This window comes from Leptosomus discolor, chromosome 7, assembly GCF_034619465.1.
Source record: "Leptosomus discolor isolate bLepDis1 chromosome 7, bLepDis1.hap2, whole genome shotgun sequence".
Classification (NCBI taxonomy): domain Eukaryota; kingdom Metazoa; phylum Chordata; class Aves; order Leptosomiformes; family Leptosomidae; genus Leptosomus; species Leptosomus discolor.
Genome location: NC_141397.1, coordinates 1,449,387 through 1,469,571, shown reverse-complemented (window position 1 = coordinate 1,469,571; position 20,185 = coordinate 1,449,387). Strand labels below are relative to the sequence as shown.

Genomic DNA, 20,185 nt, shown 5'->3' with positions numbered 1-20,185 from the left:
GATTGGGTTTTGGCGCCCTAAAAGTTGCAGTCAAGGCAGAAAACTGTTCGCTTTTAGAAATGCTTGTTCTTGCAGAGATGCTGAAACTGTTGCCTCTCTTAATTGCCAATAATAAAAGCAAGTCCCAGTATTTTTGCATAAGCATGTGGGAATTATTATCGATGGAGGAGGGGACAAGGGTGAGACCGAAAGGCAAGGGGTCTATGAGAGCAGACCAAGTCTGGAGATAACATGGTGATTACATGTTTGTGGTTTCCTTCAAAGTCAAAGAGTCACGAGTGAGCATACAAGGAGGAATCGAAGGAGAAAAGGTCTGATGATTGGCACGGGCGGTTTTAATGAGAACCGATCTTCATGTCCAATACTGTGGCACGGAGGAAAAAAAAATAAAAGAACTTGGGAAGTCGTTCATCACCTGACTTTTAGAAGCGTCAAGAATGTCAACCAGCAGAGCTTTCAGGGTCTGTGGAGGTAGCCTGGAAGCTACACTGATGGGTAAACTGCTTATTTGGTTAATCCTCCCTATCTAAGTCCCCTGCAGCGGTGGGACACATTCAGGCTGTGCTGCTAGACTTGGGTTGTCGCCTTTCCGCTTCCTCCACGGAAAAAGACCTTTTTATTTTCTGGAGAAAAAAAGCAGAAAGCGTGGCATTCCTCTTCACCCCTGCCTGTTAGCTGAGGGGCCATCTTCAGTGAGTTTGGTACGAAGGTGTATCACTTGATGCCATTTAAATTACTAATGTAAATTTAAATGAATTAATGATAAGATATCTGCTTGTGACGGAGGAACTTCACAAACATCAGAAGGTACTTAAGGCCTTGAAACTCTACAAAACAGCCTTAGGAGAGATTTTATGAAGAAGCCAATACCCAGACTGGGTTACAGTGAGGCACCGGGGAGGACAGTGTTCCCCGGCTCACTTTTCTCCCCAGTTCCTTCCTGCTGGCCAGGCTGGTGTACGCCTGTTACTGCATTTTAGATCATCCAGTTTCACTCCCGGTCCGGAGCCCTTCTTACTCCGCACTTGAGAGAGTTGTGCCGACAGGTTTCCCCCGCTTGAGGTTTAATACCTCCTGTTCCACTCACCCACATCCAGCCGGATGTGGCGTGGATGGCAACGGCGGAGACGCCTGCACAGGTACTTGCCATTTGTTCTGTATTTCCTCAGACTGCTGACTTCATCGCTAAAGGTTAATCAAGTTTTCCACCTTTTATTTAAAACATGCTTTAAGCAAGCCAGCACTTCTTCCTATCTTACCAACTATGCATTTCAGTTGAGAGATTTCTTTAGAAATACTATCATTTTCTTTTGGAATTTCTACCTACTTCTAAAGATGGCTTGATTTCCTCTTTTAAGAAGCTCAAAACACTATAGAAGGTCTTATGTCCCCGCCTAGCAAACCGAGTCACAGTTGGTGTGGCTCATACTCCTGCCTTTATGTTGCTGTATGCCTGGAGTTTTTCCGGAGGAGCACTTGGGGGACTGGCTGAGAAATACGAGCAAGGGATGGTTTTCCTAGACTGACAGAAGAATCACCAGAGGAAACACTGAGTGTAGCACCAAAGGAGGGCGGATTGGGTCTGCTCCCTCCAGCTGTCACTCCTGTCTAACCCCCGCACGGCTGGGATCAGGAAGCAGAGCTGGAGAGCGCGTGGGGGCTCTGGGGGAAGCTGGGTCGCTGTGCTCTCCCGTCGTGCAGGAGAGGCTGTGGCACCCACTTGGGTCCTGAGCCTGCTCCTCTTGGAGTCAGTGGGACTGGTCTCCCTGCTTCGGGCCTCAAGTTGTTAAGAGAGGTGGTTTAGCTCAAATTGCGAGGCGAGGAGGGTGGCGGGATACTGTAGCTGCGGTTTCAGGGGGTTGTTACCCACCCCTGTGATTCTGATGGGAACATTCAGTGTGAGGCCCCTGAAAATTCAGGTTTTCTTTACAATGGAAAAGGCTGCTTCATCACTGGGTACCTGGCCCGGCGCTGCATGGGCACTCAGGAATAACCAGGCTTTCAAGCGACTCTGCTGCTGCAGTTCCAGCTGCCGGGAAGCGCTGGCAGGAGCACGGCGAGCACGGCAGGACGGCCGGCGCAGCCTGATGTTGCAGCACTGTCTGCTGAACGGTCAACGTTAGTATTTGCAGCTGCTGCCACCAGGATGCCCACAGAGCTTTCACGGGTCAGCAAGCAATGATTTCGAGCCTAATTATTATTGGAGAGAACTCCATCTTGTAGGATTTGGAATACAGTTCCTTTTTTTTTTTTTACTGATAACACAAGGCCCTCTCTCACATAGCAGGGAAAGGATGGCTGTGTGAAGCAGGTGGGAGAAAATTCCCATTAGGGAAGAAGTCCTGGGCTTTGTATACTGATAACTTTCCCCAAGTGTTTCACTGTTACGTGCGAGCACGATCCTCCAGCACAATTCTGCAACAGAACAGTCAGTGGGAGGTTTGCATTTTGATTGCAGGGGAAAAAGGAATGACGACTTTGTTCTGTACAGATTACATGAGCTCCTGAAATCCAATTCTGCTTTCCATGTGCAAGTAAAGCTTTCACCACTGCAGCTGGATTTACGTTAGGGTTTTCTGAAATAGGAGTTTAGCCCACTGAGTTTTTCAGAACAGCCTCAGTATGCTAGATGACTGTTTTATTTTGGGGTGTGTGTGCCATTCTTCACGAGACGTTTCACAAAGAAGCGGCATGGTTCGCCTGAGTAAATGAAGTACGTTGGCCAACCAGAGAATATTTTCCTATCACTTTTCAAATATGGCTACACCGAAAACCAAAATCATGAGAAGCATTTCATGTGAAGAACTTGGGGCTGATTTCAAGCCACCTGACTTCACTTTGGTTTTGCTCCTTAAAATTACCTAGAAAATACCATAATCTTCTTTTCTGTGCAGCTGGATGAGAGCCAGACCTCTGGCTCCAGAGGTAAAGGGCAAAAACTGAAGAAATCCTGTCTGAACAGGCAACTCCACCCTCTTCCCCAAGTCAGCTTGGCCTTTTGACAGAAAGTGAGCTCTGAAGCAAATTCATTCATTGCCTTCTTTTTGGACAAAACTCAAAATTCTGAACTCACACCACAGAGAGACTGTTTCCATGAAATCCAGCGGGCTGTTTTATCACCCTTTGTCTTTCCCTATAATCAGATAAAATTAATCAGATTAATAATTTTAATTGCTTTTGTCGAAGAGAAAAGCTGGCACTGGAAATGCAGTGCTGTCAAAGGAAGGTGATGGCCTTATGAGCAGAGTCAAGCAGGAGCTCCATTTTCTCATGCAGCAGTGAGGGGGACTGTTCTAGCCAGGTATCCAAAATAAAAGGAGTGAAATCATCCCCCCGAGACAGACATTTGAGCCCCACCAAAATCAATGGGAGGGAGGAGCAGTAAAGGACTCCACAGAGAGAAGAAAATCGGGAGAACCGTTTGTATTCAGTCCACCTACTCCCAAAATAGACTGAAGTTTTGGTCTCCTTCACAGTACATTGTTTCTTTTCCTCTTTGTCTTCTTGATGTTATTTCTTACACCTGCCTAAACTCCGTGTGCCCTTTTGAGATCACCCGCCGTGGCACTGGAGACAGATGCAGATCGCATCCAGAGTCGGTGGGGTGGCGGTCCTGACACCAGTACAGTTTGATTGAGCGTCTGGTCAGAGCACACCCTGGCTTTCCTCTGCTTGTGCCGCAGCTTTTCTGGCTGCAGACTCCAGGTACAGCTGGGTGCGTGCGGTGTGGGATAAAGAGGCTGGTTCCTTCCTGGTAGTGCTTTGGGAGAAGCTGGAATAAGAAGACAGACGCAGGAGCTCAGAAGTGCTGCCACAGCTGCCAGTTCAGATATGACCTGAGGCTGTCCAGATGCAAGAAAGCCATCAAAAGCTACAACAACTGGTTATCTGCCAGACGTGGGCTCCTGTGTAGTCAGTGGTGGGAAGTAATGGTGGTACCTCCAAGAGATGTCTAATTATGCATCGCAATTACTTCTTTCCAGTGGCTGCCTAAGAAACCAAAGTATGGAAGCCCTAAGTAATAAAGGATCCAGGAGGATCCAACTTCATATGCAGTAAGAGTCACCTCCAATGCCTCATGTGCTCATGTGAGAAGCCTGAATATGGCCCAAAGGATTTAGGAAAGCTTGGAAAACAGCATTGAGAACGAACAGGTTCAAGACGGAAAGCAGTGATGCTTTCTAAATGTCACCGAGTCCAGCTCTCAGCCACGCTTCAGCGTACGCGAGATAAGGTACGTGAGTAACCGCTGCGTTTCACCAGTCCATTTTGCTGTCAGAGACCTGTCTGATCCTGTTACAAACTGGAGAAGTAGGGCTGGCCCCAAGTGGACAAAACTGGTTTTCATCAGGAAGCGTCAGCACATTAAAATCAAAGCTTTACCCTGAGAAGATCCTACTTTCAGTGAAACCGGAGTTGTTCACAGGCACAAGATACAGCTCAGAGCAAAATGGCAAGATCATCACAGCACTTCCTCCCCCCAGGGGAGACACATGTTCCAGGCCTACTCAGGCAGACCTTTGCCGCGTGGCTTGGTGCCCAAACCACGGGCTTACAGGATGCTCTTGTGGAGCTCCGACACTCCTCATAAATAACTGCGTAGCCACTGGAACCGGAACGTCTTCCGTGAGGCAGGGGAATGCCATATACCATCAACCGCTGACGTCTGTGCCTCTGAGCTGTGAGCCACGCTGGTCACCTGCCACCGGCCTTCGCTAAATCAAGCCATTGACTCCAGCATTCCCAACTGCAGTTAACACAGTCTTCATGAGGGAGAATTCACCGAGCTGCTGTAATAGTTCACTGATTTCACTGTCCTTTTATCGTGACTACATGCCTGACTACACTTCTGTTCGGATCTTTAACTTCAGGCAATGCTATCTATAACGCAAGAGGCTCTCACTCACCCACTTAATGTGACTGAAATTATACCAGAAAAAAACCCAAGCCAGTAACCAGATACCTTGACACATGGTATTCGTAATGTAAAAAAATAGTAAGTTCTTAATCTTACAAAAAGTGACAACCTGACCGTGTTATTTTAGTAAACTTTAAAGATCGCCCATTTGTGAGCACATTGTTTTCTTGGTGACTAATCCACGCGACCATGTAATGCTCTGATTCATTCTGCTGCGCCGTTTTCCATCACAGTAAGTTCAGCCCGTCAGCTGGATCCCCTCAGATCCTATCAGCCAGGCATTTGGGGAAGGGGACTCGGGGGTAGAGGTACCAATCCTTAGCACCACCACCACCACCACGTGCTTCTTTGCGTTGTTCTAGAGCCTAAGAAAGAGAAGACAGAGGAGAGGAAGGAGCTGCCACTGGTGCCCGTGCTAGCGAGGCAAACCCGAGCTGGACACAGCAGCAGGTCGTCTGTCGCTGAAGGCACCCTCTCCTCTGGCTCCATCAGCCCTCGCTGATGGCGGTCCTGCTGCCAGCCTGCTCGCCTCTGTCCCTCCTCCTGAGCGTGGCGCTCACCAGCGTTACTTAAACATGAGGCAAAGAGGGAGATGGCACGGGCGGGATACAGCAACGCCGTTATTATTCCCGTCTCTCTTCTAGTCCGCTGCCCACCTGAGCGTGACCGAGGCATAGATGCAAGAGGAGAAAACCGGTCATGAGCACCTCCCCTCAACAGCAGGGTGAGAGATAAAGGAGACGTGTGAAGGCTGAAAGAGCTCACAAAACCCAGCTCTCTATCCAGACCTTTAGCTCCCTCAGCAGCAAACAAGCCGTCTTCTAGGCTTTGGCTGAAAGTACCTTACGCTTTGCTACGCTTTCTCAGTTCCAAGCTAGCTCCTGTCCCTTGACGCCGTAGCTAAAAATCCGCACTCCGAACGGCAATTGCCGTAATAATAACAATACTTACATTTCATTATTTAACCTCATGATATTCGTTCATGAGGATTAGTGCTTAATTAATTAACAACACTTAGCATTTCCACTTAGCGCTTTGCCTCTTCAAAGCATCGTACAGACAGTGCCTAATTAAGGGCAGAGCTCTGCAGACACTTCACATCAGGACTTCCCTTTGACGGCTCCGCAGCCAAGGCTTGCTTGCCTGGTGTAGCACATATTCAAGTTGAAAGCCCCACTGACTTCATCAGGAGCCAGGTAGTGCCCTGGCTCCCAAGTGACTATCTTTGCAAATTCCTTTTCTTTTCCTCTCGCTTCTGGTTGCTTACCATTCACCCGGGGATCTAATTGTTGGCCAATGTGATGGGTGATAACGTGAACCCCGTATTAGTGTTATCTACAAAACCTTCATTCTTCTGCTAGTGAAAGCCTTATTCTCAGCCACCTGGTTGAACTGCCTTTGGACAGAAAATGTGTTAACCACAAAAAACAGATTACAAAATGTCAAGCCAGAGTTTTTAAGGGAGATGGTGCTTTCAATCCATCAGTCAAATGCCTGCTCTGAGAGTGCCTTTCTTCTAAGCACCCCAGGGTGCTGCGCAACATCAACAGACAATATAAACACAGAGCTTTTATGGTTCACTTTACAATTGGACATTGACTCTGAACCTGTGAAACAGAAAGGAATTGAATTTCATGACCAAAGAGGGTAACGTGCACAGGATTAAGCAGATGACACTGGTAGAAGCAGCAAAGAAATACAGCACTGGATGCTGAGAGAGAGATTAAATTTACAAATAAGAAACCAAAGGAATAAAACAATTCCAAGTAAACTCTCGTAAACCAGCAGTAGCACTCAATGCTTCGTATCAATCCGCTATTTTTTTCCCGAGAATCCAACATGCTGATGGGTTTATTCAAAGCCCACTGATTGACCAGGCCCTGACTATGGGAACTGAACAAAGAGAGCCCTACATATGCCATAGCTTCAGCCAAGAGCATTATCCAGCCTGCATGGAAAGAAAACTTCTGCCAGAGTCAAACTGGAAGAAAAAGAAAACATTCATCACGGTTCCAGAACTCATCTGGTGTCTCAGGGGGTGTCTTCCCAGCGCAGCAGCGGGCAGGGCGGCAGCCCGGGGCTGCTGCTGCTCGCGCCAGAAGCGGTACAGCAGGGCGGCGTCCAGCTCTGAGCGGGGCCGTGCTGTGCCGCAGGCACGTCACAGCTCACACCAGCCGGGTCAGACAGCTTTCTCAGGGAGCCCCTCTTGCCGGATGAGCCACAGCTTGATAGATACTAGAAATTTAAATGGTTTGGTTCTTTGAAAACTGACTGCATTGAACAGAATCTGACCGAACCGTTTTGGCACTGAATTATTGCGCGAGGATGACTGGGTACTACTAACTGCAGCGTCTTTGTGCCCAAAATACGCTGTGCTAGCGTTCCTACTACCAGGAGCTTAAAATAAAAACCAGGCCTTATTATCCCTTAATTTAATTTCATTCAAGCCGCAGATGGATGAGACCCTTATTGCCACATTCAACGCCAAGCTGAGGGTCAGATACTCATCCTAGACTTTTCTGGACATGTATGCTTGGAATTCAGTACCTGCCTCTCATCTTCCCCCAGTGCCCACAGATTCTTTTGCCCTAATATTCCCTTGCTACCAATTACCACTGTCCCTTATCTCAGACACCAAAGATCCTCAGCAGCCCCAGCCAGCCAACACCTAAGCTCTCCATCGCCTGGTTATCCCGCAGCCCTTTCTAATGTCAGCCACCCTGGTCCCGTCCCAGACCCATTCCAGCCTGCCCGTGACCGGTCCCCTGGAGCACTGCTGCACTAAGGCTGGCTTCACTGATGTATGTGGTTACACACGAATTAGGTAAATCATGGCCCTTTCTTCTAACGAGTTTCCTAGAACCTAATGCTCAAGACAAACCCGTCAGCTGTGGTCACTGCTGATCAGGAACAGATACCTGTTAATTAGCATGCACATTGCATCAGGCCACTAACGAACGCATTGTGAGGCTGCTGCGGAAGCTGGCTGAAGTCATTATCTAGGTAACCCTGCTTCCATTCCCAGCACAAGCCTGTCACATGAGCCCTTCTGGTCACTTTTGGGTTTACATTCGCTGTGCATCTGGCCTAGCATCAACCAGCCCTGATGTCCTGGAGGAACACACGCTGGGATACTTCCTGACCGGGGTCAGCTTCCAGGACTGGAACTCTGCCGGGGGCAGCTCAAGATGCGAACCAAACACAGGCATAAAAACAGGGTTAAGACAAAAGCCTGGCATTTGGAAGGCAGCTCTCTGCTCTCACGTATGACAAAACCAACTGTCTGGATGACTTACGTAATTAGGATTTTAGCTCTCATTCTCCTGTTTTACTCAGCCTGCACAATGACGCAGGGCAGTCTGTTTAGTCTGCCCCGGTTGTCACTCATGCTGTCGTTACTCTATATTCCTACAGTCCTACGGGGTGTTGGGGCTTCAGAGCTCCGCAGGACTGCCTATCCATTCCTGCTGTTCACAGTGCTCTCTCCCTGCACGAGCTCACGAGGACACATCCAAGATCAGTCAGCAACCATGGTGATCATGGCTGCGAGTTCCAGCATGTATTTCCTCCCTGCTTCCAGCCATCAAGTGTCTACTGTCCTTGCGACAAATCCTACTTTTCGGCCGTCACAACCTCCTGCAGCAATGAATTTCACGAGTGAGACTGACGGCCTTAAGTCTGTTGCTTCACCAGAAGAAAGCGTTCCTGCCGCTGCACCGCCACGGCGCGCAGCGTTAGCCTTGCAATTTAGCCTGCACGGGCAGCGCTGGCCGGATTGCTCGATGACTTGCAGTACAAGACGTCCTAATCTCCTCGCCTAGTGGAACTGCTCCGCACCAGGGTTACCACTGCAGTGCCGGCCAGCTGAAGCTGCCTTTAAAGGGCAGGGTACGCTCCAGGGCGAATACGGTTGGCGCCGTTACACTAGGAATATATTTTACCTATTGTTTTATCGCTACGCCAGTTCTAAGCACAGGCTTTCGATTAAGTGATGCTTCGGACTCGATATAGAAAATATTGAAATATTTCTGACAACGGCATTTTCACAAGTAGCATTACCCATCCCACCCCAGCTCGGATTTCTCACCTTCGTGGTCCACAGCTTGACTGTCCAGTCAAACGATGATGTGACAAAGAGATGGGAAAAGTCAATTGGACCCACGGCCATGTGACAATTGATTCCTGTGACGGGTCCCTGGTGGCCTTCAAAAATTTCACCAATGCCAGCTTTACTGCAGGAAGAAGGGACATGTGCATTCAGAGAGTGATTTAACATCTGGTGATTTAACATCATTTTCCTTCACTCGTAGGTTCCCGTTCCCTTTCAAAGCTCCATTTAATCTGTAAATCTCTCTCCTTTCAGCAAGGCCCTTGCCTGCGGAGGTTTATTGCTGTGCGCACAATTAACGCTCAGGATCCAGCACGCGGAGACCTTCTCTTCGTTCTGAAGACGTGCCTTACTCACTTTTACATACACTGTCTACCACTGCAGCTTGAAATAACATTTCTGTATAATTACAAAATAATTCTGAATTATAATTATACTATAGCTTATGCCTCTGAGTAAGCCACTATCACAAGGAATAACCATTAAAATAAAAATGCAAATATGTTAATGACTTATCACGAGCAATTATTTTTCTCTTAAATATCAGGAATAACTTTCCACAGCAGTCAATCAGGTCCCTAGGAAGCAAATCCTTTTTGCACAAAAAGCGCAGGAACTGTTGCCGTGATCAGGCATCACACAGTCAGGACGCTGAACGAGGGGCGATGCGCGTTTCATCGGCCGGCGGCTAGAGCAGCTATTAGGGAGGGAAAACACAACGCGGGCTAAGAGGGAATGTGCGCAGTTTTCTTCTTCCTGCAAGCAAGTGACGCCAGATCGGTTGTCAGTGCTGCCTCACGGCGGATACAGACATCATGAAACTACCCTTTTAGCTGCATTATAGAAAAATTGCCGACGGAAGAAAATAACATTAAAAATAGCCAGAGCTCTGACGAGGCTGCCAGCCCGGTGTGAATACAGTGTCCCTGAAGACATGAGGAGCTGCACTGGAGGACGTCGGTCCCCCGTGTTGCTAGCGTGGTGTCCCCTCCCCTCTTGCCCGTGACAGCGTGGCCTCCCTTGCCAGACCTCGCAGCACATGCTGGAGCAGGGCTGCATCCTGCAGTGCTGGGTACAGAGCACACCTCTCTCTGCCACGTAGTCGGCGGGATAAGGGGAGTTCTGGGGCGCTGAGAACACCTTGCCGTGCTTTGACGCGCCTTTTTCCAGACTAACACGTGGCTCTCCGCGGCGCGGGGCTGAAGGACACAGGAGCCTCTGGAAACAAAACGGGGATGACAGCAAAAAGCTCTGGGAAAGACAGGCAGGAGCAGAAAACGAGCGTGTTTGTCAGCAACAGGTTTGCTAAAAACGTGGGCTAACAAGAGGACCTGGCACCTTCCTGCTCTTGTAAGGAACAGACCAGGCATGTCAGAAAGATCAGAAAGTAGAGGTGGCCTTGGGCATACTTCACTAGTCCCAGCAGCCTCATTCAAACCATCACCCGCCACACAGCCTATCCGTGTAAGGCCTAAATAGACACAGTTTTGCAATGCTGCCAGCGGTCGGGCTGAAATAATATTTTAAAATAAAAACTATGTCGAACAAAATCTCTGTGAAGCAGTATCTCTGCAACATTAGGAATGGGTAATAGAGGACTTCCAGTCTTAAACCAGTGTACCGGTGTCTATTTGGTCAACAGAAACACAGAACGTGATAAAATACCAATTCAGAGAACACTGCGAACTCCTGGAGAGGTTGGTCACACCCCAACTGCCCACCCAGCGCGGGGGCCGGCAGGGCTCAGCCTCCGGCCTGCGGGGCCGGGTGGCACACCCAGCGCTGGATGGCCGTGCGTTGGGACATGCGTGCCCTGATTCTCACATCCCCCTGTGCCCATGGCGGCTCTTCTCTGATACCTGCCTGTGGAGACTGAAGACGGAGCAGATAAAGCAGATTACCAGCTCTCACGAGTGGCTTAGGCCTGATTACCCTGCAACAAAACTGTCTTGTAGGGCCTGACTCGACCTGCCCAGACATAGGTACCTACATCTCAGCCAGCTGTCTAGGCCGCCGCCTCACCCCATGGGTGAGAAAGAGGCGTTTCTGAGGTCCCAGTCATCTCTTCTTCCGGCAGATGTCTGAAAAAGGCAAAGGAAATCAAACCCTAAGGACAGTCGTTGCTCCCCACCAACCACGCAGGGGCCTGGGGCAGCCACCCCGGTCGAACCGGCTGTGGCGCAGATGCTCGAAGTCAGGCGACTCCTGTCCTAGTCGTGCGAAACAGAACAGCAGAGACACCGTTGATCCAAGAGAAACCATGACCCGCTCTCCACGCACACTTGGCTACCTCACGCCAACGCAGGCACACGATGTTATTTAAGTACGAAATGCCGAGCATCACCTTCCATGACGACAGGCCGTGTAGACTGTTCCCTCTTCACTGCCGACGACGAAGTTGTTGACATCTCCGGTTGGGAAAGCCATTCCTGTAACCGCCACGGGTTTGGACTTATTGTACACGAGCTCCATGCTCTCCTACCAAAACAGACCTTTGTTATTATCCTGCGATCATCCTTTTGTTCGGCTGGGTTTTGGGTTTGATTTGGGTTTTTTTCTAGCTAATTTCTAAATGTTACACGGGGTAGCAGGAGGGGAAGAAGAAACCATTTGACCCAGCCACAGGACTTTGGTTTCTACATAGGAGGACGCTGTGAGAAGGCGCAGTGTCACAAACTGGGATGCACTGCTCCTGCCACCCCCACCGCTGCCTGTCACACGTTTGAGAGCGGCTGGAAGGCACTCGTCCTTGCTGCATCATCTTAAATCAGGCAGAGATGACAGGTGGGAACTTAAAATCTAATGGTGCAGAAACTAAAGATAATACCGTAATGGTTACACTTGCCAGCCCCAGGCTCTAATAAAACATGCAATACCCTTCTATTTACAAACATGTTTTAAATCGATTGTTTGTCAGGAAACGTGTAATATCGTGTGCCCCCGGGGCATTTATCAGCCTGTGCCATTTGTCCCTTTGCAGAAAAAATTTCAGAAGTTGGGGTCCTGCCACTACCACCGCTCTACGGTGGTTGCTTTTCAGGGATTTTTCTGAGGTAACCACCAACACTCCCTCTAGACTTCACCATCAAGCTACAAACCAGCAAGCATGCTTGCTTTTTTCTTCCAGCAGCTGTATTTCCGACTAAACCAGCCTGCCCATTTTTGCTATTGCAAGGACAACCAGCACGAACCGTTTGTGGCCGTCGCAAGAGGCGCAAGCTTCGAGCAGATTTTGCCCAACTTTTTGGTTGCTCGGCCTAAAGGGTGTAACCCAAGAACCCGCAAAGGGGCTGAACGATTTAGCAGTTTTCATTTTTAGCTATTCAGGTGGGCAGGTTTTCTATGTTTAAAATGTCTAAGCTGCTATTCTTCTCGGGCCAAAGCCTGCAGCGTTTTGCTGTCGCTTTTGCTTTTTGCTGTAGCTCTAGTGGGCACCCCTGTGAGAGGAGAGGGCTGCAAATCCACAGAGAAATACTCTGGTTTGTATATTTTTCTTTGAAATACATTTCGTTCTGTTAAAAAGGCAAAACAAGACCTGGAAAATGCATTGGCAGAGCACCCGTGGACCATATATTTCTGGGAAAATCTTCTGGGGTGAGATCATCATTTAGTGTCTCTGTGGAGACACGGCCAGATACTGTGGTGGACTCTCTCTCCTCCCAGCGCCTACCCCACGGCTGCCCACGAGTGCTCCGGATCTGTGTCTTTGGAAAGTTTCAGACTGACACACATCAGCAACACTCTGCTCCTCCCAATTTAGAGCCGTGGTGTGCAGCGTGACGTCAAGCCCCGTGCCTCTCTTTTCTAGATGACCATCAGCCGTGCGCCAAACGTCAGCGTGATGTGGGGTGTGTTCCCATCCCTGTCGAAAGCCAGTTTTAGAGCAGGGAAATTCCATCGGGGTGATGAAGGACTGGAACGGAGATGTTCACAAATCTCTGCTTCAAAATTTAGTGTTCCAGTGAGTGAATACGTAAGGGTGGGATTTACCTTCTTGGTGTTTAAGTGAGAAACAGGGGAAGGGATTCAGGTGCCTAAACCCGGATGCCTGGGCCAGTTTAGATGCCTCCACTTCTATTCCACAAGACTATTGGTTTCTCCATAGTCCCAGGACACAACCACCAGACCCATGCTGTTGCTTTAGATGAGCATGAGCAACACAATCTGACTTTGACGTTGGCCTCACTTTGAGCAGGGGAGCAGAAGGGGTGACTTCCAGAAGCCCCTTCCATCCCGAGATCTGACAGTTCTGTACCCCAGGGTGGGTATCTGAAATGGTACTTCGCACTGGGGTGGGATGAGGCATCCTCCAGAAGTGCCCACTCTTTCTCTGCATTGACTGTAAAGGGAACTCAAACCGCTGGCTTAGATTTGACACAGACCTAACTTTTAGATGGCTAAGGTTAGGCTAGAGGAGTCCCACCTCTTGTGTCAACACTGAAAAGCAAATAATTCGACAGTAATTGGGCATTAATGCGTGATTAATGGATGATTCACGGAATCATTAAGAGGAGTTTCTACGCAGCATTTTGAAACAAGATCGGATCCCGTGATGCTTAGCAAAAATTATACTAAATTTTTTTTTTCTAAGAAATTATGTATAAAAAAATCAGTGAGGTGTTGGAATAGAAAAGGTACTACTCCAGAAGATAACACTGAAAAGATGCTTTCCATGGACCCTTTTCAGCATCAGATCCTTTGTTTAGTTTCCATTATTATAATCGCTAGCCATTTGGACCATTTTCCTGGGTTTCCTTTCATTTCTGATACAAAGGAGAGGGGAGGCGGGGGAAGACAATAGCAGCAAACATTCCAGAGAGGGGATATTAGTTCTAACGCTTTGGATTTGCGTTGTTTGTTCCTCTGGCTCCCGAAGGCAGGCGGCAAAGTGAGCTTTCTGCCCGCGTGCCTCGGGCAGCCGCAGCGCAATCTCGTCCGTATTTGTTAAGCAGCGCTGGAGAGTAAGTACAAGTTCTACCACGGGCGACTTCTGTAATTACCCTGCTTTAAAATGGATTATTTCATTTTCACTTGAAACTGACCTGTGGATTAACGTATTACAATAATTACACGATTTGTGGTGAAGGAAATGGGGTTTGGCTCTCAGCAGAGACTGCTGGAAGCAAGCTCAACTCTTTCAAGTGCATCGTTGGGTTTAGTTTGTACAGGACGGGCGGTTTGGGCGTTCAGGAGCCGTGTTCCATGAAGCAGGTATCCTGCCCTACCAAAGGTACCTTTTTTCCCCCCCATGGAGGTGAAAACAGACCTGTGGAGTTGAGAGCATGTCCAGGCTCCAGGAGCACATTTTGCCATCCGTAGAGACGGTGATGAGGTTGTGCGCGTTCTGCGTCCCGACGACGTTCACGCAATACACGGGATGCTGAAAACACATGAACACGGGGAATCAGAGAGCCATTCTCACATCTTCGTGAGCAAACTCCTAATGTCTCATCTGTTATTTTAAAGAATGATTAAGCAGTCACATAATGTCCGGTCTCAGCTTTTGCCAGATAGGAATTGGTTTGCTGTTTTGTTTTGGTTTTTTTTTTTTTTAATTTAAATTGTAAGTGCTACATTATGGAGGTGGAAATGTTTTCAAAGTTTCATTTTCCTCATAATAAAACAACCCAGCTGAGTAATGCTGTGAAAATACTTAAGTATGTAGCAGAGATTTCACCCACATGGACACGTATCGTTCTACTGATAGCTTTTGATACTGAAAATAACTGGCAGAAAGAGGCAAATTGTCCAAATGGAATCAAAATGAAAACTTTATTCAAGAAAACAGCTGGATAAAACTTTAACTTTTCCAGAATTTGGCTTGCATGCCAAATATTTGCAAACGTACTCCAGTTGAAAAATACGAACCAGTCCATCAGCGTTCTCCAGCACTGTCCAACAAACCTTCTTAAATCTGTCATTATAAACGTGAAGTGACTCAATTGAGGCTGTTCCACCTGGTTCACCATAGCGTAGTCGTTCCATGGAGGCTGAATTCCGCTTAGGATGCAGTAATTAAACTTGCCTTACTCCTTTTCCAAGGAACCTGGTAACATTTTGAGCCTAAAGCATCATCTGGTATCTGATGGTGACGTCTGAGGGATGGTTGGAGGTCAGCAGTCTCCAGAGTGAAAAATGAGCCAGAGTGAACAATAAGATTTCATTTCCTTTGGCCAGTACAAGTGATACTGCTGAATCAAGCGGAAGACGCACACAAGTCAAGCAAAGAAAAATTGTATTTCTCTGCCTCTTTTGCCGATGAATAGAAGACCTGCGTCTCCAGGAAGAAAAAAAACTTTTCACTAATACTTTCCTTATTTAAAGAAAATGAGGACTAACTTACTAGACGTCCCTACAGAGCTTCTAAGCCAATTCCATGTAGGGTTAGAAACCCAGCGTTCGCTCCTGCTGACAGGAATGGCAGAACCACCCCTTGTCTCGGAGTAAGATCCAGCTGCAGGTCACCCCCCGCAGTCCGGAGGGAAAGGCAGGGATCTCCAGCACACCGGCCAGCTCTCGGGGTCAACAGGGGCGCGGGCCCAGGAGATGCCCCCTCCCCAGGGCAGGACGGGCAGCGGCTGGAGGCACAGCGTGTGGGCACACACCGGGGACTGGCTCGGCAACGGCTGCCGAAACGGCGCCTCGTGCTCGGCAGCCCCCTGTACACACGAGGGAGTCGCGAGGTCCAGCCTGACGCTGACTTCTTCTCTCTCTCTCAAGGCGGTCAGGCACCTGGCTTCCCCCAGATCATCAGACGGACCCCGGTCTGTCCCTCGCACGGGTCTCGCGCCGTTACCCTCGTACGAAGGACCTTCTGGCTGCTCAGCGGTGAGCTGATGACCCCAGCACTAAACACCATCAGCACATGCTGGTGTGTGAAATAAGCACAGACCTGTGTTGTCATGGGTGTTTGACCTCCGGCAGTCCCAACAGGCAGGGCCAGGGTGCGGGGAGGAAGCTAAAGCAAGCTGTGGAATATCTAGAATATTTAGGAGGGAAAGAGAGATGGAGCCATATCTTCCCAGCAGCACCTCAGTGGGCCAGGTCTGGCTTTAATCAGGGCTACCAGCCATCAATTTCATGCACAATAAAACCCACGGCTGAAATGAAAAGGCGTAAGGAAGATGGATGAAAAAGACAAGCAACTGTACGCAACAGAAGGTCTAAACAGGCTCCTTCCTTTCAAAGGGCCGCTGCCAGCTTGCTTTTATTTATTTTGGAAATGAAATCATCATGCAAACGGGTTTTGTCTTAATTAAAATTTCCTGTTGTCCCAAGTGCAGATGTGTGGTGGGTGTGAAAGGAAATTAGTGAGTAAGCTGCGGGTGGAATTCTCCTTCCTGGTGAATCCAGGCGGCAATCAGTGATACTGAACTTCAGGAAGGTTTAAGTCAGTGGTAACAACACACTCTATCTGCTTCAGAGAAACAAAGCGAGAGAGAGAAAAGAGAAAAATCCCTTTTTTCACAGATGGCGTAAGTTCATATTAAAACATGACTATTCAGCCCCTGTTTCTAGCAGTGCATAACGTGACAGTGCTACAGCAGGGCTGTCTTGATTTAATCCTGCCTTTTTTTTTTCCTTGGCAGCTAGGATTCAAGCCATCCTTTTGCAACCAAGACTCCATTTACAGTTTATGTGATTCCTATATATGAACATAAAGTAAGCACTCTTTTATTGTAACATCTGATCACTCCTTAACAACATCATGCTTCCTCATGTTAGACTGCGTAAACACTTATTTATACCAATCCATGGCAGCACATAAAGTGCCCATCCACAACTGGAAGTCATTTGTTTATATTTGTCAAAAGAAAAACATCCCATATTGTTCTATTGCAATAATAGAACTAGTTTAATACATAATTCCAGGCGGTACGATTTCATCTTAAATGTTTTTGTGAATGTAAACAAATTACTTCCCATTAATCTTCCCTTTTCCACTACACTTTGAGTCCCAGTTGTTCAGTTTTCAGTGACAGTCAGCTTCTTGCCACTAGTTTTCTGGTCTGCTACATCTCCAAATTGCACTGCCAGGAGAGACTGTTTCTTTTCACGCAGGCTGAACAACATTACTGGCGACAAAACGAGGAAAGAACATTAGGGAAACGAAAAGCGACGTTGCAGTTGCAACCCGTGGCACAGACCATTAGATTATTACATCAACATTCATGATAGTGGAAACTTAGGGAACAATATTTGTGCTGCCCGGCCCACTGAGCGTGCCTGTGCGCTCCTGCCGTTTTTTAATGTGAGAGACTCGCCGCCAAAATACGGGCCCCACGCTGAATCTTTTGCATTAATCCACGTGAGACGGCTTCCGGAGGTGTCTCTTAACTCTTGGATTATGTTGTCACCGTCGACTAAAAGCTGAACCTTGATCTGCAAATCCCAAAGACTGGAACCGCAGAACCCTAGAAGCCGGAGGTGCGAAAGACCCATCTCTTTGTCCGATCCTTCGCTCTGACAGAGCGAGATGGTCCCCTCCGCTCTCAGAGTGCTTGGCCTAGTTGGGTTTCTCACGTTTCAGGAAATCTGCATTTTCCTGCATTCTTCTATCATACCATGACATTTTTCTCCTCCTTTCAGCCTGTATTTTCTCTTCCACTTCCCACTCCCGGACGGTCCCAGGCCCACTCCCGAGGTGCGATGGTTGGCCATGCACAGTGTACACCTTCCAGCTCTTACGAAGAGGCTGCCTGATCCTGAACTTGGGAAGAGGAGAGCTCAGGAGCGCACAGCACCTTCGTGCAGGGTGGACTGGAGGTCAGCGCCACAGCAGAGTGAGGACACTTCAGCAGGAGATCCAGGCGTGCCTCTTCCTCCAGCACAATATGAGTGCTTTGCAATGGGAGAGAGTTTTCTACCACAGACATCCTCTTTGTGTCGCAGAGAAACTCTCTTCTCGGGTATTTTGTGCTACTGCTCCGCCTGTGTATCTCCCGGACATCACCAGAGCCCTGTGCCACCATCACTGTACCTGCAGTGTGTCGGCAAATGCTCTTCCACATCACTCGACGGAAACAAACCCCCCCTCGCTGTGCAAGCTCTGCCCCATGGCCCTGTCTGGAGTAGGAGACCATGACAAGCATTTATGTGTTGCTCTACTGGAAAACAGAAGGAAACGGCCTCACGCTCTTCAAGGGCACCAGTGCCTACCCACAGGGCCCCGCTGAGACCACCGTAATCCGGTTCAAAAGAGAAACTCGTGTACAACGAGTCAACAAGAAATGATTCAAACGGCCTGCCGTGCTGGACTGCCAGACACGCAGTCCCTGCAGTGACCTGGCTCTTTATGGGCAGTGGAGAGCAAGAGTGACAGTGGCACTGTGCTGGCACAGAGGCGCCTCACTCGAGTGTTGCCCCCTCTTCCTTGGAAAGGAGGATAATCTGACCTGACCATACGAAGTGTGATGGTCCAGCACTTCCAGGAGATGGCCGTACATCTCTCTTGCCCTTCAAAGCTCACACTTATGTTTCCACTTGTGTGGCAACCAGCATTGTAGACACAACTAGACAGCTCCGCTTCCCTGCTGACCGTTTCCTCTAAGGAAAGGAGGAGGTGATTTTCACCCTTACCGTGTGAGCAGCAGCAGATAAGGGAGTTCTCTGAACCGGAGTGCGCCTGTGGCTGCGGTTATCCCACAGGACAATTTGGCCAGAGTACGTTCCACCGACGACCAGGTTCGGGTGAAAGCGGGCAAAGCAGACAGACATCACGGAGGACTGGAGTGAAACAGGTAGAGAAGAAGAGAGGGGTTACACGGTCAGTCATCTTCAGTTCTCTCCTTAAGGAAGAGTATTGCAATTAGCATTTTGTATTTTAGAAATCACTGTATGAGCTCTATTCGTATTCCTTGCACACCAGTAATTCTGCTAAAGCCAACGGGACACATGCAAAGAGCTAATTTTGACCCTAAAACGCGTAGTTCCATTGCTCCTAGGGAAAATACGCACCATAGGACGAGTCTTAGCTTGATGCTAAAAACCTGAGGTAAGCTCTCCCTGACAGCGACGGAAAAGTGCTCAATTTCATTTCCAAAAGTGAGAACTTCCAGTAACCAGACAGCCACCCAAGAGAGGCTGTCATCCTGGCCCGCGATTCCCCATCAGGGAGAGCTCGTCCCCTGTTGCTCCTCCAGCTTTTCACTCTCAAACAATTTGAGGCGAGTTTGTGAGACGCCCTCCAAAGGTGACCTCGAGGTGCGCAGCTTTGAGAGCATCAGCTGACGAGCTGCGCCTCGTTGTTGGATCCAGGACTGATTTCTCTCCTACAGAGACGTCCTCTTCTCACAGCAGAGGGAACCACACTGCCCCTTGCACTGCTTGAGCAGAAATGAGATTTTCCTCATTTTAATGACAGCTGAGGTGCCTCTGTGCATTTTCTTTAGCTGGGGGTGCTGAGGAGCCGGATGGGTTACCTTGGCTATCTGGTAGAGTGCCCCACAAGCCAGGATGGAGATGGGTACCTATCCCAACTACTGCCTTCCAGCCTCGGTAAAATAACATACAACTTCTGAAGTCCTCGAGGGAACAGCCCCTAGAAACGTCATGTGCCAACATGCTACAGCCAAGAGCAACAGGCTGTCGCTCCTTCAAGTCCCCCATCCTCTCTCTAAGGAACTATTTCCCATTTTTAGATAATCGATCCTGGATGTTATGTCTTTGTTTTATGCAAATTGGAAAGCAAAAGTTACATCATTTCTGTGATTTCCTGAGAATTCACATGCTAATAAAGCCAGTTTGCAAACAGAAGCAAACGCCATTTTTTCACGGGCAGTTCTAGTGACGCTTTACAAGCCACGGAGCACGACTTGAACTGCTGCGGCAATCACAGTCAGAAAGTTAAATTCACTGTTAGTGGTCACATTCTTAAAAATTCATTTTTTGGCTGTTTCCAATGAGTTTTGGTAACAAATCTTTGTTAGAGCTTAATGACTGGATATTTTGAATTGGTGATGTTCCTAGGTGTGAGCCTGTTCTACTCAACGACAAAGGGTTAACTGAATTACCATGTTTTGGTTGCCTAAAAATCGTTGCAGACATTTAAGTAAACTTTGTGGAACTGGGAACACAGGAGCTGCCAAGCTGAACTAGACCTAACGCCCACCTAGCTGACCACCCTGTTCTGGCAGGAGTGGATGGAGTTGCAAAAACCC

General features: G+C 48.5%; 1 protein-coding gene across 5 annotated transcripts in view; it reads right to left on the bottom strand.

The window, feature by feature from the left end:
- DYNC1I1 (dynein cytoplasmic 1 intermediate chain 1) overlaps nucleotides 1-20,185 on the bottom strand; it is a 173,895-nt gene that overhangs the window by 31,037 nt on the left and 122,673 nt on the right. For all 5 annotated transcript variants that reach the window (XM_086468688.1, XM_086468687.1, XM_086468690.1 and 2 more), the window contains 4 exons: nucleotides 18,606-18,752; nucleotides 14,293-14,406; nucleotides 11,371-11,504; nucleotides 9,006-9,150 (listed from right to left, as the gene is read on the bottom strand). In XM_086468688.1, coding sequence (XP_086324814.1) covers nucleotides 9,006-9,150; nucleotides 11,371-11,504; nucleotides 14,293-14,406; nucleotides 18,606-18,752 — 540 coding nt within the window. The remainder of the gene's footprint in view (nucleotides 1-9,005; nucleotides 9,151-11,370; nucleotides 11,505-14,292; nucleotides 14,407-18,605; nucleotides 18,753-20,185) is intronic.